Here is a 19,226-nt window from a genome sequence, read left to right as displayed (position 1 = left end):
TAAGTGCATTATAATCCTCGCGGTTAAGTGCCAACTCTGGTATCGCTTTATCAAAACATGTCGAGTAAGGTGTCATACGAATTGGAATACTAACCCCTCGCCAATTCTGGCGACGGGGTTAGCATTCCACCCTTCTAGAGGGACACGACATGTATGTAACCTGTAACCCCGGTTAAAGTCAGACAGAGCCTTAGCTCCACAAAATGGATGCTGCCAAAGAGACACAAGTCTGCCCTCCTGCTGCTGGGAGTCCTCCCAGCCCAGGAGGCAAGGACAAAGGGTTTCCTGCCAGGGGCGGTGCCAGCACCGTCCCAGACAGGATTTTGTGTATCCTAGGTAGGCAGGGCTTTAGAGGAAGGTGACTGCAAGTGGCACCCCGGTGCTCACTGTGCATAGGCCGGCTGGAACCAGTTCCAGGGGCACTCCAGCCCCTGATCTGGGGAAAGCCCGCCAAAGGAGAGGGGTGTAACCACCCCCCTCCTAGTCCCACCCATAGGGCAGGACTTAGTCGCGTGCCAGCCCCTTTTTGCAGGATAAAGGTAGGAACTGGCCCCCTTCCAAATTAGATAATCTTTGAATCCTGAAACTACTTTCCACGAAAGGAACTCAAGACTTCTCCCCAAGATTCTCCCTTGTGACTAAGGAGTAGTCACCCTGCAGCAGCAGGCACCAACCAAGCATCGCGGTTTGTTGCCAGTCTCTCCTTCGGATCAAGACTGCTCCAGCACGACGAGAACCGGCTTCCCTGGCACCTCTGACCTCAACCTACATCATCAGCCCAGCTGTGATCCGTGGGTGCGACGAGACCTCGAGGGACCGGCCATCTTCAGAACTGCACGACGCTTGTCCAGCACGACTCCCGAGTGACCCTCGACTGAGTGCTTTGGGGTAAGAGAAGCCCCGACCCTGAGCAGCTCCAGCACCGAAGTTCAGCCCCCCCCCTGCATCCACGAGATCTGCGTGGGGCCCTTCTGCTCTTTGCTGCTCACCGCGTTGTCCAGGTCACTTGCCCGTTGGCTAGTGACCCCCTCACGACGCTCCACGACAACTAACACTGCTGGTCTGGTTGCTCCAGACTAGCCCGTGCTCCCCTCCACCAGAGGAGCACCCTGGACCCTCCTGGTCCACTCAAGACGCCATTTTAGGTCCACCGCGTGGGCCTTGCATTTGCCAAGACTTGTTGCCCAATCCTGGGTCCAGCGACGTCGACAGCAGAGACCTTCGTGGGACAGCTCGCACCTCCATCCTGGTCGCCGACAACGCCTCCTGGTCCGAGAGACTGCAGAGCCCAGCAGCGCCCACTCACCTGGTCGAGGTGACTTCGCCCGGTGCCACTCTGGTGCCCATCTAATCACTGGCTAGTGATTCAGAACTTGGTCCCCTCTGCTTTCAGGTCTTCCTCTTCCCTGATCCAGGCTTGGATCACCACTAACTTTTCTTCACTGGCCGCCTGCCAGCAACTTCCACTTCAGGCTCCTGGTTCGTCAACGAGGGTTTCCGACGTGACTTCAACCCTATGCAGCCGCAGCCCCTGGGCTAGGTAAACCGAGTACTCCGGTGCTCCAGCATAGTCCAACACTCCTAGTGTTCGGATCCACTCTTGTTTTCGACCCACCTAGTCGGGTTCGCCCGAGAACAGTAACTTTGCAACTGCTAGCCTCCATAGACTTTTTCCCGCCTTACGCGTGAGAGTTCCCACTCTGCACACGACGTCCACAGGCCTCCTGCATCTAATCCCAGTGTTTAGAATTGTAGGCCTAGCGATTCCTGAGTCTAGAAAAGTATTACTTACCTGCTAGCAAGTTCGCATTCCACTTACTGAGTATATGGTTTTTCGTGCCCCTAGGGCATTTGTGTAAATTGTGCGACTTAAAGTATTTTCGTAAGAGTTTTGTTGTGTGCTTAGCTCCCTGACTCATAAAGAGTTCAGGGTAGTCTTGTTATAAATAAATATCTGTTTATTTTCATAACAACTTGTGTGGTGTCCTTTCACTTGGTGTTCAAGGGGTAATGGGATGGTAAAACAGCTGGCTTAACACGCCCTCTAGAGTCTTAGCCTTAGACTGCTCGTATCCATGCTACTAGGATAGCTGGTCTATAAGGTTGACTTACAACCAATCATCAATAAGGGTTGTTTGGACTGATACAGAGTGCTCACTAGAATAGTGAACATTATATATCAGGCCAACTTCTCACACAGACCTCCAGCAATTTCAGGCGCCGCTCCCTCAAGGCCTTCGGGGCCATGGCTCGACAGTCCCGGGAGTCGTGATCAGTCTCCAAGCAGTAGAGGCAAACATCGTGGGGGTCCGCCACAGACATATTACGGCGGCAGGCCCCACAGAACTCAAAGCCAGGCATCCCTACGTGCACCATGAGAAAAGGGGAAAGAAAAAAGTCTCAAAATAGTAATCAAAAAGTGACTGAGGTACATGCTCAATCCGGATCTGCGCTTGCTGGCGCAGAAAAAGAAAGAACGGACGTCCGCGCGTATGGGTGGCACCTAAGTACTCTCCGTGATGTCATCTCGGCGTTTACGACGCCAGTGACGGACGCGGAGCCGCAGGAAGCCACCTACCGACGCGCATGGGTACTGCTAAGCAAAACTTTCCAGGTCCAGTCTGACACCTGGGGATATTCTAAGGTAAGGAATCTATCACTAACGTATCGCTTTCAGATAATGCAGTTGTGCAGAGGATGCACAGTGCAGAAACTTGTTGGTAGCGAATACCCATTCTCAGCAGGATGCAAACTTTTGTGTATCAGAAAAACAGTGGCCATTTTAAATTATCAAGTCAAACTCTCCTCATAGCTCACAGTGTTTTTTGCTAGGCAGTCAAGCTACAACGCCGCCACAGCAAGGACCTCGCTACACGGATTCTGAAATTTCTCACAAAGATCCTTTTGGATGGTACTGAATGGACAACTGTATTGCAGAGTAGTATCCTGAAGATGTGTTAATAAAAAACACTCTTGAATATCTGAAATGGTAAGACTGGGGTTGTATTGTAAGCTTACCCTGTAAAGAAATAGGGAGGCCTCTAAAGTGGATTACTGAACGTCTTTATAAATGTCATGTACAAGTTATTCGAGTTTTAGTAGCATATAGAGATGCTAATATTATGGAACAGGATGTCAACAGTATTATTTTTTTGCAGTTTTACAGAAATCCTCCTATTCTACATTATATAGTGATAAAGCTCAAGGTCATCCAACGCATAGGGAGAAATACTAGTGTACATGTATGTTTGAGAAAGATTATCTTCGTATGCTTTACTTTTCAGGATTTACCGATCCCATCTAGAAGTGCAGAGTGGTAGTTACACAGAGATGGTGCTCAGGTATATCCATTCACAAATGCAGTTACGCTCAGTTCTTAAAATGGCAAGATGCACAAGATATATTGTCTTATAGGGATTCTCTACATTCTGCAAATCTCATTGACCCACCGAGTGAGTATGCATAAGCGGTACAGTCCGGAGTCTCTTTTATCCCATTCCCCTTTCCCACTTCTCCCTCGGTCTCTCATAGTCCTGTACATTGGAACAGTGGTTGTGATGATATAGAAAACAACATTGCTCCCATTAGATCGTGTGCAGAAGGTTAGTACAACCTAACAGAACATGTATAGAATCTTTTTTAATGCACATCCCAAGAAAATAAGGTTTCTTATTTGTGCAAATGGAATTGGATTACTGTATCCTAAAGCACACATGGAAATATTAAAAGATAAAGAAAGAAAAAAAAGCATTGCAAGAAAAATAAATCAGGTGGTGGCCCGTTACCCTGACAATAAAGTGCTCTTCTTTTTGACCATCACTCACAGTGGAAGTGAGTTAACAGTTGAAGTGGGATGACCAGCTGTCCATGCTGAATGCTCTGGTGGGCAAGAAAAATATATGAATGACAGCTGAACAGATCAAGAGGTGACGACTGGTCTAATGCCCCTAAATGTATGTAAACATGCATGTATTTTTCTCATTATATGAGGCGGCAGAAACTGCTAAAGCAGTCCTGAGGCCAGCCCCCAAATCATTACTTTGAGAATCACCATAATATCCAGAAGCTGGTAAACCGAAACAAAACATTAGTTTGTCTGCACCAGGGTAAAAATACCATTTATAGGTGGAGGTACTAAGGAGCCACTTCTACAGGATTGTATGCACTTTGGCTTTTACTTTCCTCTTCAGATTAGAATTCAGATGCTTTGGTGCTAATATGAGCAGGCCAAGATAACTTACAGGAATTCATCAGATGTATTCATTCTTGTCAATCGTTACATTGCAGACAATATTTGTGAAACTTAGATTCTCAATGGGTGTGACACTCACATAGAAGAGCAGATTGTACAAGAACTGGTCATCTAAACTACCTGCTTTGCAGTTCGGTTGCCCAAACCGTCAGCAATCTTCTGCCAGCGTCGAGATTCAACTTCTTCTGGCGGGAACTTCAAGAGTAATTGTTCAAGCCTTTTCTAGATTTTAGAAAAAAAGAATAACAAAAAAATGACAAGAGAAAATCAGAGCAGGTTTGCCTTTAAATTATGAAGAAACCATATCCCAACCTACACTGTAAAATATGCTGCAAATGAACACATCGAATATGAATATCAAAAAAGGAAACTTGCTTACATTATCTAAGAATGCCCATGGCCAGCAGTCTTCAATACCTAGATAGCTGTGCTGATTTAGCACCCAAGTTGTCGAGTACCGACATTTGCTACACTATATTTTAATGACTATGGGCATGTGTATTAGCCCCACAGTAATATGCGTGCTTTCTACCCCAATTACTCAAACACAGCAGACTGGCCATCAAACCAATAACCAGACATATGTACATCTAAGATATCAAACTGCTGATAAAATAAGAGCAAGAAGCTCAAATACTGGCGGATTCGTATATACATAGCCCTTACTTAATTTATAGATCTCTTCCATTAGTGGTAGCAGACTAATGAGCAAACACTGGGAGGTGGAGGCGGCACCAACAAAAACTAAGGAAAGCCAACATTGGCCAAACTGTTAACCTACTATGGACCACACATTCTCCGCTGCAAGAGCTCATGCACCATTGTCTTAACAGGAGCAAAGGAGCGCTATACAATATTTATCAGCAAGCAATGTACGCCATAAGAGATCAAATGAATATCAGTATTTGACCAAAAGAGGATTTTACTGACTTATGTGCCGCCTTTTAAACAATTAAGGAAGCAGCATCAGTCAATCTTTATGCACTTCGTAGTCATATACTCTTGCACTCTCACTTGCCCATCTGGGAGTTCTAACCTCAAGGGCTATGAGGAGATGGCGGCATAGACCAAAGGGTTAGGAGAGTTGAATTTCTCAGAATTCGTATGGAACTGACAAATCAAATCAAAAGGGACTTTATTCGGTATATTTCAACCATAAAAGTGCATAAAACATACAGTACGTACATACAATTACATTCAGTAAAATTTGATTGCAGGTAATAAAAGGACTGAGTACATTAAATCTGTCAATTCATTCATTGGTCCAAGCAAATTCGCAGTTTAAGAGACAGTTTTAAAAATTCAAGAACTTGAAGAACACTATCACTATGCAGCAATTGTAAATATAAAAAGGCTGGTCGTATCTGATTAAAATTCATTTTTTTTAAAAGAGCAATTAAATAGCGTTTACGTGGGAATTCATAAAATCTGCATAAAACATAAAATGCAACATATCCTGTGGAGACTTTTCGTCGCAGCCACAGGGTAATGGATTTTTACAGAAACTCTTCTTTATCGGCCTGATAAGCAGATGTTGAAACAGGTTAAATCTGAATCTTATTTATTTATATTGTATTTATTCAAAGTTTTATATAGCGCAAACAAGATCCTTACAGATATCAAAGCGCTTCACAGAGACAAAAGAACTTGTTGTGAGTGCTAAGAGTGCCGAGTAGGTAAGGCTCTGTTGTCAGACAGGTTTTAACCATAATAAATTTCCTTACACTTACTTTTTGTAACTCAACACCCTCCCTCGCAGCCTTCTTACGCAGAAGAAAGGCCTGCTTGACTAGATCAATATCCGCCTTTCCAATTCCTGACGGGTGTTCGAACAGATCAGGACAACCCATCTCAGAGAAACAAGTTTTTAAATACTTCAACCAGGGGGTGCCCAACGCATTATCATGAGCCATAAAATCATTAACAATTAAATGTGTTAGTGGAATGTCTTCGCATAACCACATTTTCAACCAGCATATCAGAGGTCGTAGGGACAGGATACCGCTCAAATACCCCACTCCTAATTCCTCGTGAACTGCAAAGTTGGAGGTGGAGGCCGGGACACACAGAAGCCGTTTGTAAAAAGAATTTTCTGTGATCTGAAGTTGATCCCCTGCCATGTAACCCCAAAGCTCACTCCCATAGGCTGCGGTTGCTACAGATTTTGCGTCATATAATTTTATCATAGCAGCCGTTGGCTTTTTACCAAGTTTTGAAGCAAAATTGAAAATGGAGGCATTAACCCTAGTCATGTCACATCTTTTCTTCGCAAGTTGTGGGCCCCAGGATAATTTAGAATCAAAGAGAACTCCTAGATAGGAAAATGTGTTAGAAAACGGTATTACTGCCTTATCTAGTTTAAAAGTATATTGTCTCTTTGGCTGTTTCCCAACTTGCATAATGTAAGATTTTGAATTATTCACTAACAGATCTCTATCTTCCATGAACTTTTTAAATGCGTTCAATAGTAATTGAAGGCCTTTTTCAGTTCTTGCCAACAACACCGCATCATCTGCGTATAACAGTACAGGGATACTTCTTTTCCCCACTCTTGGGCAATCTGCTTTCACCTCCTCTAAAACGCCATCCAGCTCGTTTATATAAAAGTTAAAAAGGAAAGGTGCTAATATGCAGCCTTGCCGCACCCCCTTTCCTGTTCTAAAATCATCAGTTACTGACAGGTCTTGGCAATACCTTATATTTGCACTTGTGTTACTGTGGAGGTCAATCAAAAAATTTATAATACCGCTGTCTACTCCCTTGTCCCTCATGGACCCCCATAGCTTCCCCCTGTTCACACAGTCGAAAGCTGAGGATAGGACAAATCAGGTCTCAAGACACTGCCTTCTGCTCTGCACACATGCAGTCAGATGATGTAGTGATATTATCAATGATGTCATAAAACGTCATGAGATGTAACACAGGAAGTCATATGGGAAATAATTAGTAGTGCACGGTGAGGGCGCAAGTTAGTTACTTTAGGGCACGAGTTATAGTTACTTGAGATAACTATAACTGGTGTATTTCTGTGGTTTTGTTAATTTAACACAGTATATTTCATTGACATTTTCACCCAAATATAAAGTCCCTTTAACATTTGTTTTTTTTCAGGGGAATATACTGCCACTGTGTAGTTATAAGATTGGAGTTTCAATCGGAAAAACGATTTGTTTTCTTAATACTCTGGCGCCATTCCACAAATATGCACAAAACTTTCGAAAAAAACTTCACCTACTTCATGGAGTGTTTTGCAGTGATCCATCAAGAGCGCTCCAACAAGTTGGGTCCCAAAAAGTCAGATTTCCTATGTTAATTCTAATAGGAAACCTTGCTCTCCAATACAGTAAAAACGGCTGAATGGAATTACACCACATTTGACAAAAAGTTACAACTTTACTCAGAAAATGTGCTTTTTATAATTTGGGATACACTTCTAAATCGGTTTGAGAAATTACTGTTTAAAGAGGGGCTTGGGATGGGCATGAATACCAAGTTAGATATATTTGGACATTTGGTGCCCAGCTATGCTACTGTCCCGTTTGAAGACTGCAGGAAAAATCCTCTTTATGCATCATTATCCCTGTTTTTTGGGATTGTTGCTGGTTTTTTGAGTCTGTGCACTGGGACTCTGCTGATAAGGCTCTAGTGCGTGTGCCTTACCCCTGAAACAAGTCAAAATTGGCTCTTCTTTTAATTGGCATATTTAACTTACCTATAAGCCCTTAATATATGGTACCAAGGGTACCCATGGCCTATAAGTTAAATGTCACCAAACATAACAATCCACCCCTAGGAAGGCCTTACTGTCCATAAGGCAAGGTGTCTGGCATTATAAGGTAGAATATGTAAACGTTTAACATGTCCTTACCATGAAAAGGCCCCAAAAGCTATTTTCACTGTAGCAGGATTGGCTCTTCCATTGAAAAGCACTGGGATACAATATATTACATTTAATGCTGTATCTCCGGCTACGGAACCTCTACAAATGTCATTGTTTGAGTTTTAACATATTTACTACAAGCCCAATTCACATGGGAAAGTAAGATTTGTAATATATATATTTTGGAAAAGATACGTTTAAAAAGTTATTTTTCCCTGCCTAAAGTCGCTGGAGGCCCATTTAAATGAGATCTAACCCGTCACCTATGAGCAGAGTAGCCCTGTGAGGTGTGACCCAGCTCCCAAAACTGAGACAAAGGCCTTGGTTGGGGAGGGGGGAGGAGTTGGTGCAGGTTATCGTGGGTAGGGGGTTCTGTTCCTCTGGCAAGATGACCATCTGGGCTGTGCCCAGGAGCTTGATTAACTTCTAAGAGGTCTACACTGTCACTTGCATATGTTAACCAACACATGGACAGGGCCCCTCTTGGTTTCCCCCAGTCAGGTAGACACCAATCACAGTGAGGAGGAGCTGCCCCCAGTACAGGCTTGAAGTGACTACAGTGGATGGGTTGCTCACTTCCTTGCCCACAGGTCTGTGGTAGGCCCACAGGCCTTGCCTTGCACAAGGGCAGAAGGGTTTCACCTTCTTAGATTTGTATAGAGAGGGACACAGTGGGATTGTTTTCAATAGGGCACACAGGAACAAACTGCTGCAAACGTGTGTAGGGACATAACTGGGAAGTTTTTCTCTATTGGTTAGGGAGGGGACAGGAGTTATCCCCAACCACATGCTAGTGGCAGTCAAATGTGGCACCCCTGGGCACCCTTCTGAGTCCTTTACTGGATCTATCAGACCCCCCAGGATATAGCGGCATGGATTAGCAAATTTAGCGGCACAAAAATGGAAATTTAGCTGCACAAATATGGAAATTTAGCGGCATTTTATTTGGCACACACATATCTTAGTTTTTTTAGTTATTTAACAAAATGAAGCTATGTATATTTGGTTTATTTACAATGTAGACACTTTGTTTGGCTTCAAGGCTACATATAGGACATAAACATGTTAATGAATAAAGGCCCCAAAAGCAATGCCCCCCAGGGCCCGCTACACACTGGGCACGCACGTCTTATGGTCTCAGTAGGATTTTAAATTTAAGAAGGTAAATTAAGTGACACTCTGAGCGGAATCACCTGGAGCCGCCTGGAATGAAGTCAATGTAAGAATGTAGGGTCTCTTTAAATATTAGATCTAGCGCGTGGCCTGGCACATGTGTCGGACCACACACCATCTGTGTCCCTTCAACTGTACCCAAATCTGACAGCAACTCGAGGACTTCTGAGTCTTGGACATTCTCCCAATATGGGCCCAATAACACCTGCTTGCCCTTTGGCCCTCTGAAAGGGGTTCTGGCAGTTGCTTTTCCAAAAATATTCTTCAATAGTGCCTAGTCCAAGTGTTTTCCCGCAGGGTTCTCAGTATTATGGCACAGGAACATCACTCATGTCTTCCTTTGCTAGACCAGAATAGCATTTTCTTCTTTGGTGAGGTCTAGCATCTTCCCTGCTGCCAAATATATAGTTCAGATTATCACTGTGGATGGGTAGGTGTAGGTGTTGCAGCTGAATCTACAACTGGAGGCCTAACATAAAGGCATATAGGGTCATCGCACTGGTTAAAAAGTGCACTATTATATGCTATGAGATTTTAATTTCTAACTCCATGATAATCTGAGAGTATCCAATACAAAATTGAAGCATATTCAGTTGTTGAATAGTAACCAAAGCTTTTTCATGACGAGTTGTCAAAAGGCAAAAAGGTAACAAGATAAATAAAGAAAATATTAACAAGACGCTCACACAATATCTGCACTGGATCACTGCAACAGAATCGTGTAAATAGTGGAAAATATATACAATGAAACAAAACTCTTGCAACAAAAAAAAATTCAATTGAAAGTGAAAGACAGAGCCGAGTCAAAAAGCAAAGTGAGATCCCTTCCAAAATGTCCAAAGCCGCAACTGAATACATGGGGCAGTGAGGGAAACGCAAGAACAGAAACCAGACCGGCCCAGGAGACGGTCATGGTTCTAGCCTGCACACAATGTATTTGAGCTGCACTCACAGCACTGAGCGTATGACGGAACGAAAGGAGTTTGCAGTTTAGCTTCCTTCGGTTTCCGGTTTGTCTATGGGTTAAACAGCGTGGACTTCCGGGATTCAGGTATTTCAAACCGCGACTTCCACTCTGATGCTGCTTCGTATATTCCTGAAGCCCTGAGTGACCTGCTCGCTGCATCCCTGGAAACATTTGCCAGTAGTGTTTCCTGATAGCTGGTTACACGTGCAGTGAGTAACTCTCTCGCTTTCAAAGCGATACAAAAGGGGATGATGGACGGAGCGTTTAAACAAATCAAACACTCACCCCCAGTCAACTGATCTGGGTTTAATCCATCACCATTCTTTAGTTTACTCAGCCACTCCAGTTCAAACATGGCTATATGCAAATCAGTCTGACCCTGTGCCTTATGGGAACAGTGCAGCCCGAACTGCCAAGCCATGTCTTCCCTGGACCTGAAACAAGCATCCTGGGACCGGTTTCGGATTCATAATCCTCATCAGCCAGGCTATCTTGAATCCAGTGGCCAAGTGAACAAGGGACTCACGTCTGAGTATACCATGCCACACTTATAGCGAACAAAGCGATACAAAAGGGGATGATGAACGGAGCGTTTAAACAAATCAAACACTCACCCCCAGTCAACTGATCTGGGTTTAATCCATCACCATTCTTTTTTTTTTTTTTTTTTTTTAAACCTTTATTTGAGTAAGCAAAAAAGTACAAGGATGGGCCTACAACCACACGGGCCGGCCGCTAAAGAGGAGTAGACACATACTATATATGTCCGCAGAGGTAAGAGTCAATCAACAATGCAATACTCATCACTATTTACAGGACAAAAACAGATTTTATTTATATGAAGAACAAACACACACAAAAAAGGCGAAAGTGTATTACTGAAGGTCAGCTCAATGGACGTAAGGGGGGGACAGCAACAGAAGTACAGTAGCAAGACTCTAAGCACTAAGGAGCTCGGGGGGGGGGGAGAGGGACACAGAAGTCAGTACATAAAGGGGGGGGGGAGGGCCGGAGACACCAGCGCAACCCCTATATGAAAGGTTCCAAGAACGCTTGCCTAAGGAGTCAGGGCAAGCTCGATAGTGCCCACAAGGGGAGGAGTACAAATGTCGCCACGGTAGTCGTTCCATTGACCCCACACCTTCACCCATGCCCCGGGTCTGCCCCTGGCCACATAGACAGTCTTCTCACGGAACATGGACCAATCCATGTTATCCTCCCATTTCGAGAGGTCAGGGGGCCTGGAGGGCCCCCCAGAGTTGTGCAATATCTCGCTACGCAACCATATAGCCCAGGGTGGCCCATCTAGTCTGCGCCACCGAGTAGTCCGTGGGCTCCTAAACATTCAAAAGGCATCGACGAGGTTCGGGACGCAAGGACACCCCTGTCACCACAGCCATCACTTCAAGCACGGCCGCCCAATAAGCAGCCACCATCGGGCACTCCCAAAGAATATGCAGGAAAGTAGCACGCAAACCACACCCACGCTTACACAATCCATCGGAGGAAAAGCCCATCACCACCAGTCGCGGTCCCGTCACGTACACCCGATGAAGGATCTTCAATTGGACCAGACGGAGACGAGCCGGAATAGCCACCTCCTTCGGGGAGGAGAGGGCTGATTGCCAATCCTCATCATCAAGTTCTAACCCATCTCCCAGCCACGATTCCCGAAGTCGGGCCAATAAGTCAGTCCGATTGTTAATCAACTTTTTATAGATCAGGGAGATAGTGCTATCAGGAAGATGTTCATCAAGGATACGGTCCTCAAGGGGGGAAGAGTCAGGCGGAATCTCACCAGGAGCAAATACCGAAGCCAGGGCGTGTCTGAGCTGTAAATAACGAAAGAATTCCCGACCACTCAGGCCATAGTCAGCCTGGAGGGCCTGAAACGAACGCACAGAACCCTTAGAGTACACATCCCCCACCTTAGAAATCCCAATCATGTCCCAACGGTCGAAACCCTTGGAAGACCAAAGACCGCCCAGACGTTCCGAAGCATAAAGCGGCGTCGCCAACGTCAAGCGATCCTCCCAGCCCAAGCTCACATTCGCGGCACGCCACACCGTCAAAGCAGTCAATGTAGGTCCCACAAGATGGCGCCCAGCGGAGCGAGAATAAAGCACTCTGTTAAAGTCACCTCCCGGAAGCTGAAGTTTATCCATTTCAAACGCGGGATTACGACCTGGCGAAAACATAGCGTGATTGATAGCGGACAGATGGGAAGCCCAGTAATATCTCTTAATGTCGGGGAGCGCCATGCCCCCATCATACCACGGGATGGAAAGTTTCGCGAGAGCAATGCGCGGACGCCCATCCCAAATAAGCTGCCTCTGAAGGCTCTCAATCTCCCGAAAATAGGACTTAGGGATAGGATCATAATAATTCTGGAGAGCATAGAGAAACCGCGGCAATGACATCATCTTAAACAGGGCCGCCCGACCCAGGGGAGACAGGGGAAGTTTGCGCCAACGGGCAACGTCCAAACGTAGCCTAAGCAACGGGGGAAGGAGATTACGATCAAAACGAAGGGACGAGTCCAAGGTAACAAAAACCCCCAAGTATTTGAAGCCATCCCTGGCCACCTGAAGAGGAAGTCTGCTCGGCAACGGAGGCAAGACACCAGATAAAACATATACACAGGATTTAGCCCAATTGATGACGAGGCCTGAGTTAGCGCCAAAGGACACAAGAACGTCAAATAAAACAGTTAAAGACTTGCGAGGGGAAGTAAGGTACAAAAGGATGTCGTCCGCATAAAGCGAGACGCGGTCTTCGAAGACCGGGGCCCAGCGAATCCCTTTAAGGGACGGTTCCCACCGGAGCCAGGCCGCTAATGGTTCAAGAGCGAGCGCAAACAACAGCGGGGACAGGGGGCAACCCTGACGGGTACCCCTGCCCAAGGAGAAGGGAGCCGACACTCTACCGTTTACCACAACTTGTGCCAGAGGTTCCGCGTACAACAACTGAATCCAGCTAATAAACTCGCACCCGAATCCGAATTTCTCAAGAGTCGCCCATAGATAGGGCCACTCCACAGTATCAAAGGCCATAGAGGCATCCAGGGACGCCAAAATGGCCGGTTCAGTCAGAAGCCCCGCCCTCGCCAGCACACCGTGAAGGCGTCGCAGATTCAAAGCAGTGTTGCGATGCGGGATAAAGCCAGACTGATCCGGATGGACCAAATCCCCGAGAACCGAAAGGAGACGGGTCGCCAAAAGTTTTGCCAAAACCTTGGGTTCAACATTTAACAGGGATATGGGTCTATATGAGGAACAGAGGTCACGTGGTTTACCATCTTTAGGGATGACGACGATTGTCGCCAGACGCTGATCATAGGGAAGGATGTTCCGCTCACGAGATTCTAGAAACATGGCGCGAAGATACGGCGCCATCTTATCGGGGCGTAGCTTGTACAACTCAATAGGCAATCCGTTCGGGCCCAACGCTTTGCCCGAACGGAGCGAACGGATAGCAGTCGCTATTTCATCATTCGTAAAAGGGGAGTCCAAAGCAATACGGTCCAGGTCGGTGACACAGGGCAAAGTGATATCGCGCAAGAGGAAGCGGGAGTCAGCCACGTCCCTCACAGACACGGGAGCATATACAACACGGAAATATTCCGCAAAACGATCAACAATGGCAGTCGGATCAATCACATTCTCACCACTCGCAGACTGAATCACAGGCACCACACGATTAACTCTTTCTTTCTTGTCCAACCACGCTAGGAGTTTACCCGCCTTATCACCCACATCGTACAATCTGCCTTGTTGCTCACGAAACATCACCTTTGCAGCGTCAGTGACCAGGGATTTATATGCAAACTGTTTTAGACCCAGGGCATGGAGTTTCTCAGGCGTGACACCAGATTCCAACTCGTCCTCTAAAGCAGAGATCTCCCCCTCAAGGTCCACCACCTCCCTCCTCCCGGCCTTCTTGGCTTCAACAATCAAGGAAAGGGCCTGTCCACGAATCACAGTTTTAAAGGCTTCCCACAGGGACACAGCCGAAGGGACCGACCCCTCGTTTTCCAGGAAATATGCATCCATGGACTTGAGCAAGAGGGTACGAGTCTCAGGGGAGGAAAGATACCATGGGTTAATTGGAGCCACTCGGCCCGCTGCCTCTACCCCAACCTCGAAACGAAGCCAGAGCGGCGAGTGGTCAGAAATACCCCTTGGCAAATGCAGAATCTCACGAACCGCCGACGACTGGGCCGCGGGCATCAGGAAATAATCCAGCCGAGACAGACTGCCATGTGCCCCGGAATGGAAAGTGTATTGGAGCTGAGTGGGATGCAAGAGTCGCCAGCAGTCCACAAGGCCAAAGGTATCTAGAAACCCACCCAACCACTGCTGAGCCTGCGGAGTATCCCTAGGGGGATGGCGATCGTGAAGGCCGGAAAGCACCGAATTAAAATCACCGGCCAGGAAGAGAGTACTATCAGGGAGATCTAACAAAACACGGCCCAAATCAGTGAAAGTAGAAGTCTGTAGACCCGGGGGAACATAAACATTAAAGAGAGACAGGGTTCGGCCCTCATATCTACCCACCAAGACAGTATATCTCCCACGGTCATCTTGAATCACCTCGTCAATTGCCAGGGGGAGGGAGGATCGAACAAGGATACCCACACCCCTAGATCCGGAGGTAAACCCCGAGTGCGCCACTAGGCGGTAGCCCCATCTATTCATTGCATTACAAACATTACCAATCAAATGGGTTTCCTGCATGAAAACAATGTCCGGCGACAAACGCCGTATACAGTTCAAGACCACACTGCGCTTAATACGATCTCCCAGGCCATTAACGTTCCAGGAAACAAATTTCAACCCTCTACCCCCCATCCCATCTACCCGAGCCAAGACCCCTCATCCATGAGCAAGACATCAGAAACAGCAGCAGACACAGGAGCAATTCGCCTTGAAAACAGCACACAAAAAAGAAAGAACTTCCCAGCCCCCCTCCCCCAAACTGAAAGGAAACACCCCCCACCCTGCACCCCTGCAAAAAGCTAAAGAGCCACCCCAACCTGCAGTGTGCCTGTCGCCCCATAACCCCTAGTCTACACAAAGACCCCGGAGGAGGAAAGGTCTCCGTTCCACCCGCCCCCGACAAACATCAAGAACGAAAATTAACAAAAGAAAGAGAAAATAATCACATAGCAGAGGAACGCCGGTCAACAATCCTGCAAATGTATTCAAAATAAAACATGTGAGCCAAACAGTCAGATCTCCACACCACCTTCGGCACCACCAGGGTGAGCGGCGGATTCAGTCTCAGGAGTACGGTCAGGCAAGGAGTCCAGCCAGTCATTAACAGCATCTGGGCGATCAAAGAAAAGGGTACGCTCATTGTACTCGACCCGAAGTCTGGTGGGATAGAGCATAGCATAGCGTAAGCCCCGATCCCGAAGACGTTTCTTGGCCCCACGAAACTCCATCCGTTGTCTCTGAACTTGTTGGGAAAAGTCCGGGTAAAAGTTAACCGTAGCATTCTCAAAGGCCACCGGGCCCTTCACCCGCGAGGCCTGCAGGATAGCGTCCCGGTCTCTATAATGAAAAAGCTTCGCTACAATGGGTCTCGGCGGGGCTCCCGGCCGAACTTTGCCCCCTGGAACACGATGTGCGCGTTCCACCGTGAAGAACTTCGTAAGGCCGGAAGGGGCAAGATGGTTCAAGACCAGATCCTCAACCAGGAGATCCACCAAGTGGGGTTCAGGGTTCTCCGGTACACCAACCAGGCGAACGTTGCAGCGACGTGCCCTATTTTCAAAATCCTCCAGGCGTCGGGTCATGAAGTCGTTCACCCGACGGAGATTTCCGACTTCTGTCTGGAGCTCCGAGACGTCCTACGTGAGGCTGGACGATTTAATGTCCAATGATTGCACCCTCTCATTCGTCTTGCCGAGATCAGCACGAATCAGATTAACCTCAATAGCCACGGTGTCAAGTTTATGGGCCAAGGCCTCGTACTGTAGGCCGATGGATTCCCTCACGCCCGAGATGGCGCCCATGATGTCTTGTAGGGAGGGCTCCGCCGACTCTTCCAAAACCCGTTCGGACGCTGTACTAGAACCAGGCAGGGCAGCTCCGGGGGACCCCTTAGAATGAGTATAGCGGTCCATGACATTTGATTGAACAGGAGCTCCGCGCAGAGGTGCTTTCGTCTTGCGCGTCTCCCTGTCCCCTCTGCCCGCCATTTTGAAGATGCGTCACAGGACAGGCCACCAGGGTCGACGGGCCCGACACCCAAAGCACAGGATCAAAAGTAAACAAAAATGAGGGGCACAACTCGGGCGGAGGTCGCCAAGCCAGCAAATAGTCCGCAGGAAAACCCAACAGCCGATCTGCCTCCAGGTCTCAGCTGCAACTCGATAGTCACACCCGTGGCCCAAGTCGGAACAGAATCGAAACAGAAACTTAGGAAGGGGGACCCACAAGGCCAGATCTCCTGCCGTTGTTGTTCAATTCCAGGACGGCCACAGAACCGCACCCCGTCCCGGGCGCACCTCAAGGGCGGAGGCCAAAAGTTCAGACCACCATATCTCAGGAATGCGAGATCCAAATCAATTTCTGAAAGGTGCCAGGCTGGTCAGCCAAACGTCCTCCACACGGATTCTTGCAAGAAATCAGGATTCAGTCAGGATAAAATGCCGGGAGCGGCGAGGGTCCGGAGAGCGCTGTGCTCAAGCGGCCATCTCGGATGCCCGCCAAGCTCCTCCCATCACCATTCTTTAGTTCACTCAGCCACCCCAGTTCAGACATGGCTATATGCAAATCAGTCTGACCCTGTGCCTTATGGGAACAGTCCAGCCCGAACTGCCAAGCCATGTCTTCCCTGCACCGGAAACAAGCATCCTGGGACCGGTTTCGGATTCATAATCCTCATCAGCCAGGCTATCTTGAATCCAGTGGCCAAGTGAACAAGGGACTCACGTCTGAGTATACCCTGCCACACTTAGGGCGAACAAAGCGATACAAAAGGGGATGATGGACGGAGCGTTTAAACAAATCAAACACTCACCCCCAGTCAACTGATCTGGGTTTAATCCATCACCATTCTTTAGTTCACTCAGCCACCCCAGTTCAGACATGGCTCTCGCTTTCAAAGCCACGTGGATTGTACCTCTCGCCTGGAATGCTTCCTGAGTATTTAGTACTTCATGCTGGAGTGCTTTGTAGGTAATTAGGGCTGGAGTGCTTTACATTTTGTTTTATTTTACCCGCGCTGGAGTGCTTTTAATTGTTTAGTGTTCCATGATCTGGACCACTTCTTATTTTTCTTTGCATTATGAGCGCTGGAGCGCTTTTTCACTTAGTTCATTATTGTGCCATCTAGGCAGGTACAGAGGCCCGCCTGGTTGGGCCCTGCTGCTGAGAGCCCCCATGCAGGGCTTTAAGTGGGATAAAAAAAGCAGTCTGTCAGTCCAAATTCGCGGGCACTTTTGTAAAAATCGCCGCATTTTTACAAAAGTGCCGATTTCGCGGCAAACCGCGAAATCCTGGACGGTCTGATCTATGGAAGACAGAAGGAGGAATGCACCTGCTGTTGAGACCTGTGAGGAGACCTAAAGGGCTGGACCTGCTCTCACTTGTACTAACGACAAATAAGTGGACACGAAGGTCACATGGCTGACTTGTTATGCTACAGGCACACAAAAAGCTGATAGAAGTCCTTTACCTGAAGAGCCCAGCTGATCAGTTCCAACTAGACCAGCCGTGGACCCTGCTGGTAGCTTCTAATGGACTTACAAGTGCTGTTCCTGAGGTTCTGGGACCCTTGGCTGAGTCAAAGTGTCTTCCTACTAACTTTATGAAAAACCTGGGTCTTAGAAGTGTTTTGGCTTTCAAGACCTCTAAGGGACTAAGACCAACCTATCCAGTCAATCCGTGCACAGGTGCACTGCTCCTGGGCCAAAGATCCAGGTTGCTCCAACTGAGCTTTCCGCAGCAGCAAATCCATTTCAGCAGGATGACACTCCTAGACCTTTCTTTGGCTATATCTTGCAGCCTTGTCCTGCTGGAGGAATCAGAGCTTCAAAAAAGACACTATGTCCAGGGATTCTGGAAGGCCTAATGCTGTAGTCAGTCAGTGCAATGCAATGGGTGATGATCGAAAGGACTATAGAAAAACACTTCACCTCCCGCCAGACGCTACCCTTATGTCATCGTTCTTAAACAATTTCCACCCCTGCCAATTAACAAGGAAGAGGATCGGAAGCAGCTTAAGAATAAAACTGTATACTGGTTGGCAAAGGCTGCGGATTGGATATGTTGCGATGACTTGTATTGTAAGATAAATAATGTTGAAGGTGTTTCATGTGTGGGCTCACAGCCAAATAAGCAAAGTGGCGATTGTATCATTGTTAATTTTAGGGACAAGTCACTGGTATACTAGCTCATGGATAGGCTCCTTAGGGGTAACAATGTAAAGGGCCCCATCGAGGCAGTACCATTGGGTTACTGTTATAGACCATTAACAAATAGCGGTCCCTGGACTGAACCCACAGTCGTTAATACACCATCTGCCTTTGCCTTTCCAACTTTCAATCACTTTTCCCCCCTCGATCATGTGGACTGACTATTTCTTGGGCCAGAATCTGCATGGAGTTAAAAATGGTGCATCCTATGCATTGTCTAGAATACAGGTTATTAGGGGGGACAATGCGCCATCCTCTTTTATTACCACTCTTAAAATTCCTAAACATGAGAAAATGTCAGGCCGCCTTGCATTAACTCGAGCTTTTAATCGATGAATTTATTTGCCTAATGGATTATAAATATATTTCTTCCGCAGTTCAGCTATGAAACATGGTTGGAAAATGACCTTTTATGTATTTATTTTCCCACAGTGAATAATGTTGAAATTTAAACATGTAATGTGTTGCTGAAATGTGCCATGTTCACAGTTGCTCCTCTAGTTTATGGAACTCCAATTTGATAATTGTA

The 19,226-nt window shown here is 47.0% G+C and overlaps 1 protein-coding gene across 2 annotated transcripts in view; it reads right to left on the bottom strand.

Annotated features, from left to right (window-relative positions):
• The window catches only part of ZZZ3 (zinc finger ZZ-type containing 3), a 557,158-nt gene that overhangs the window by 295,780 nt on the left and 242,152 nt on the right, over nt 1-19,226 (bottom strand). For both annotated transcript variants that reach the window (XM_078645214.1, XM_078645225.1), the window contains one exon: nt 4,373-4,474. In XM_078645214.1, coding sequence (XP_078501340.1) covers nt 4,373-4,474 — 102 coding nt within the window. The remainder of the gene's footprint in view (nt 1-4,372; nt 4,475-19,226) is intronic.

The sequence above is a fragment of the Lissotriton helveticus genome, chromosome 1_1 (genome assembly GCF_964261635.1).
Source record: "Lissotriton helveticus chromosome 1_1, aLisHel1.1, whole genome shotgun sequence".
Classification (NCBI taxonomy): domain Eukaryota; kingdom Metazoa; phylum Chordata; class Amphibia; order Caudata; family Salamandridae; genus Lissotriton; species Lissotriton helveticus.
The sequence above is the reverse complement of the archived record's forward strand: the minus strand, read 5'-3'. Positions and strand labels throughout refer to the sequence as shown.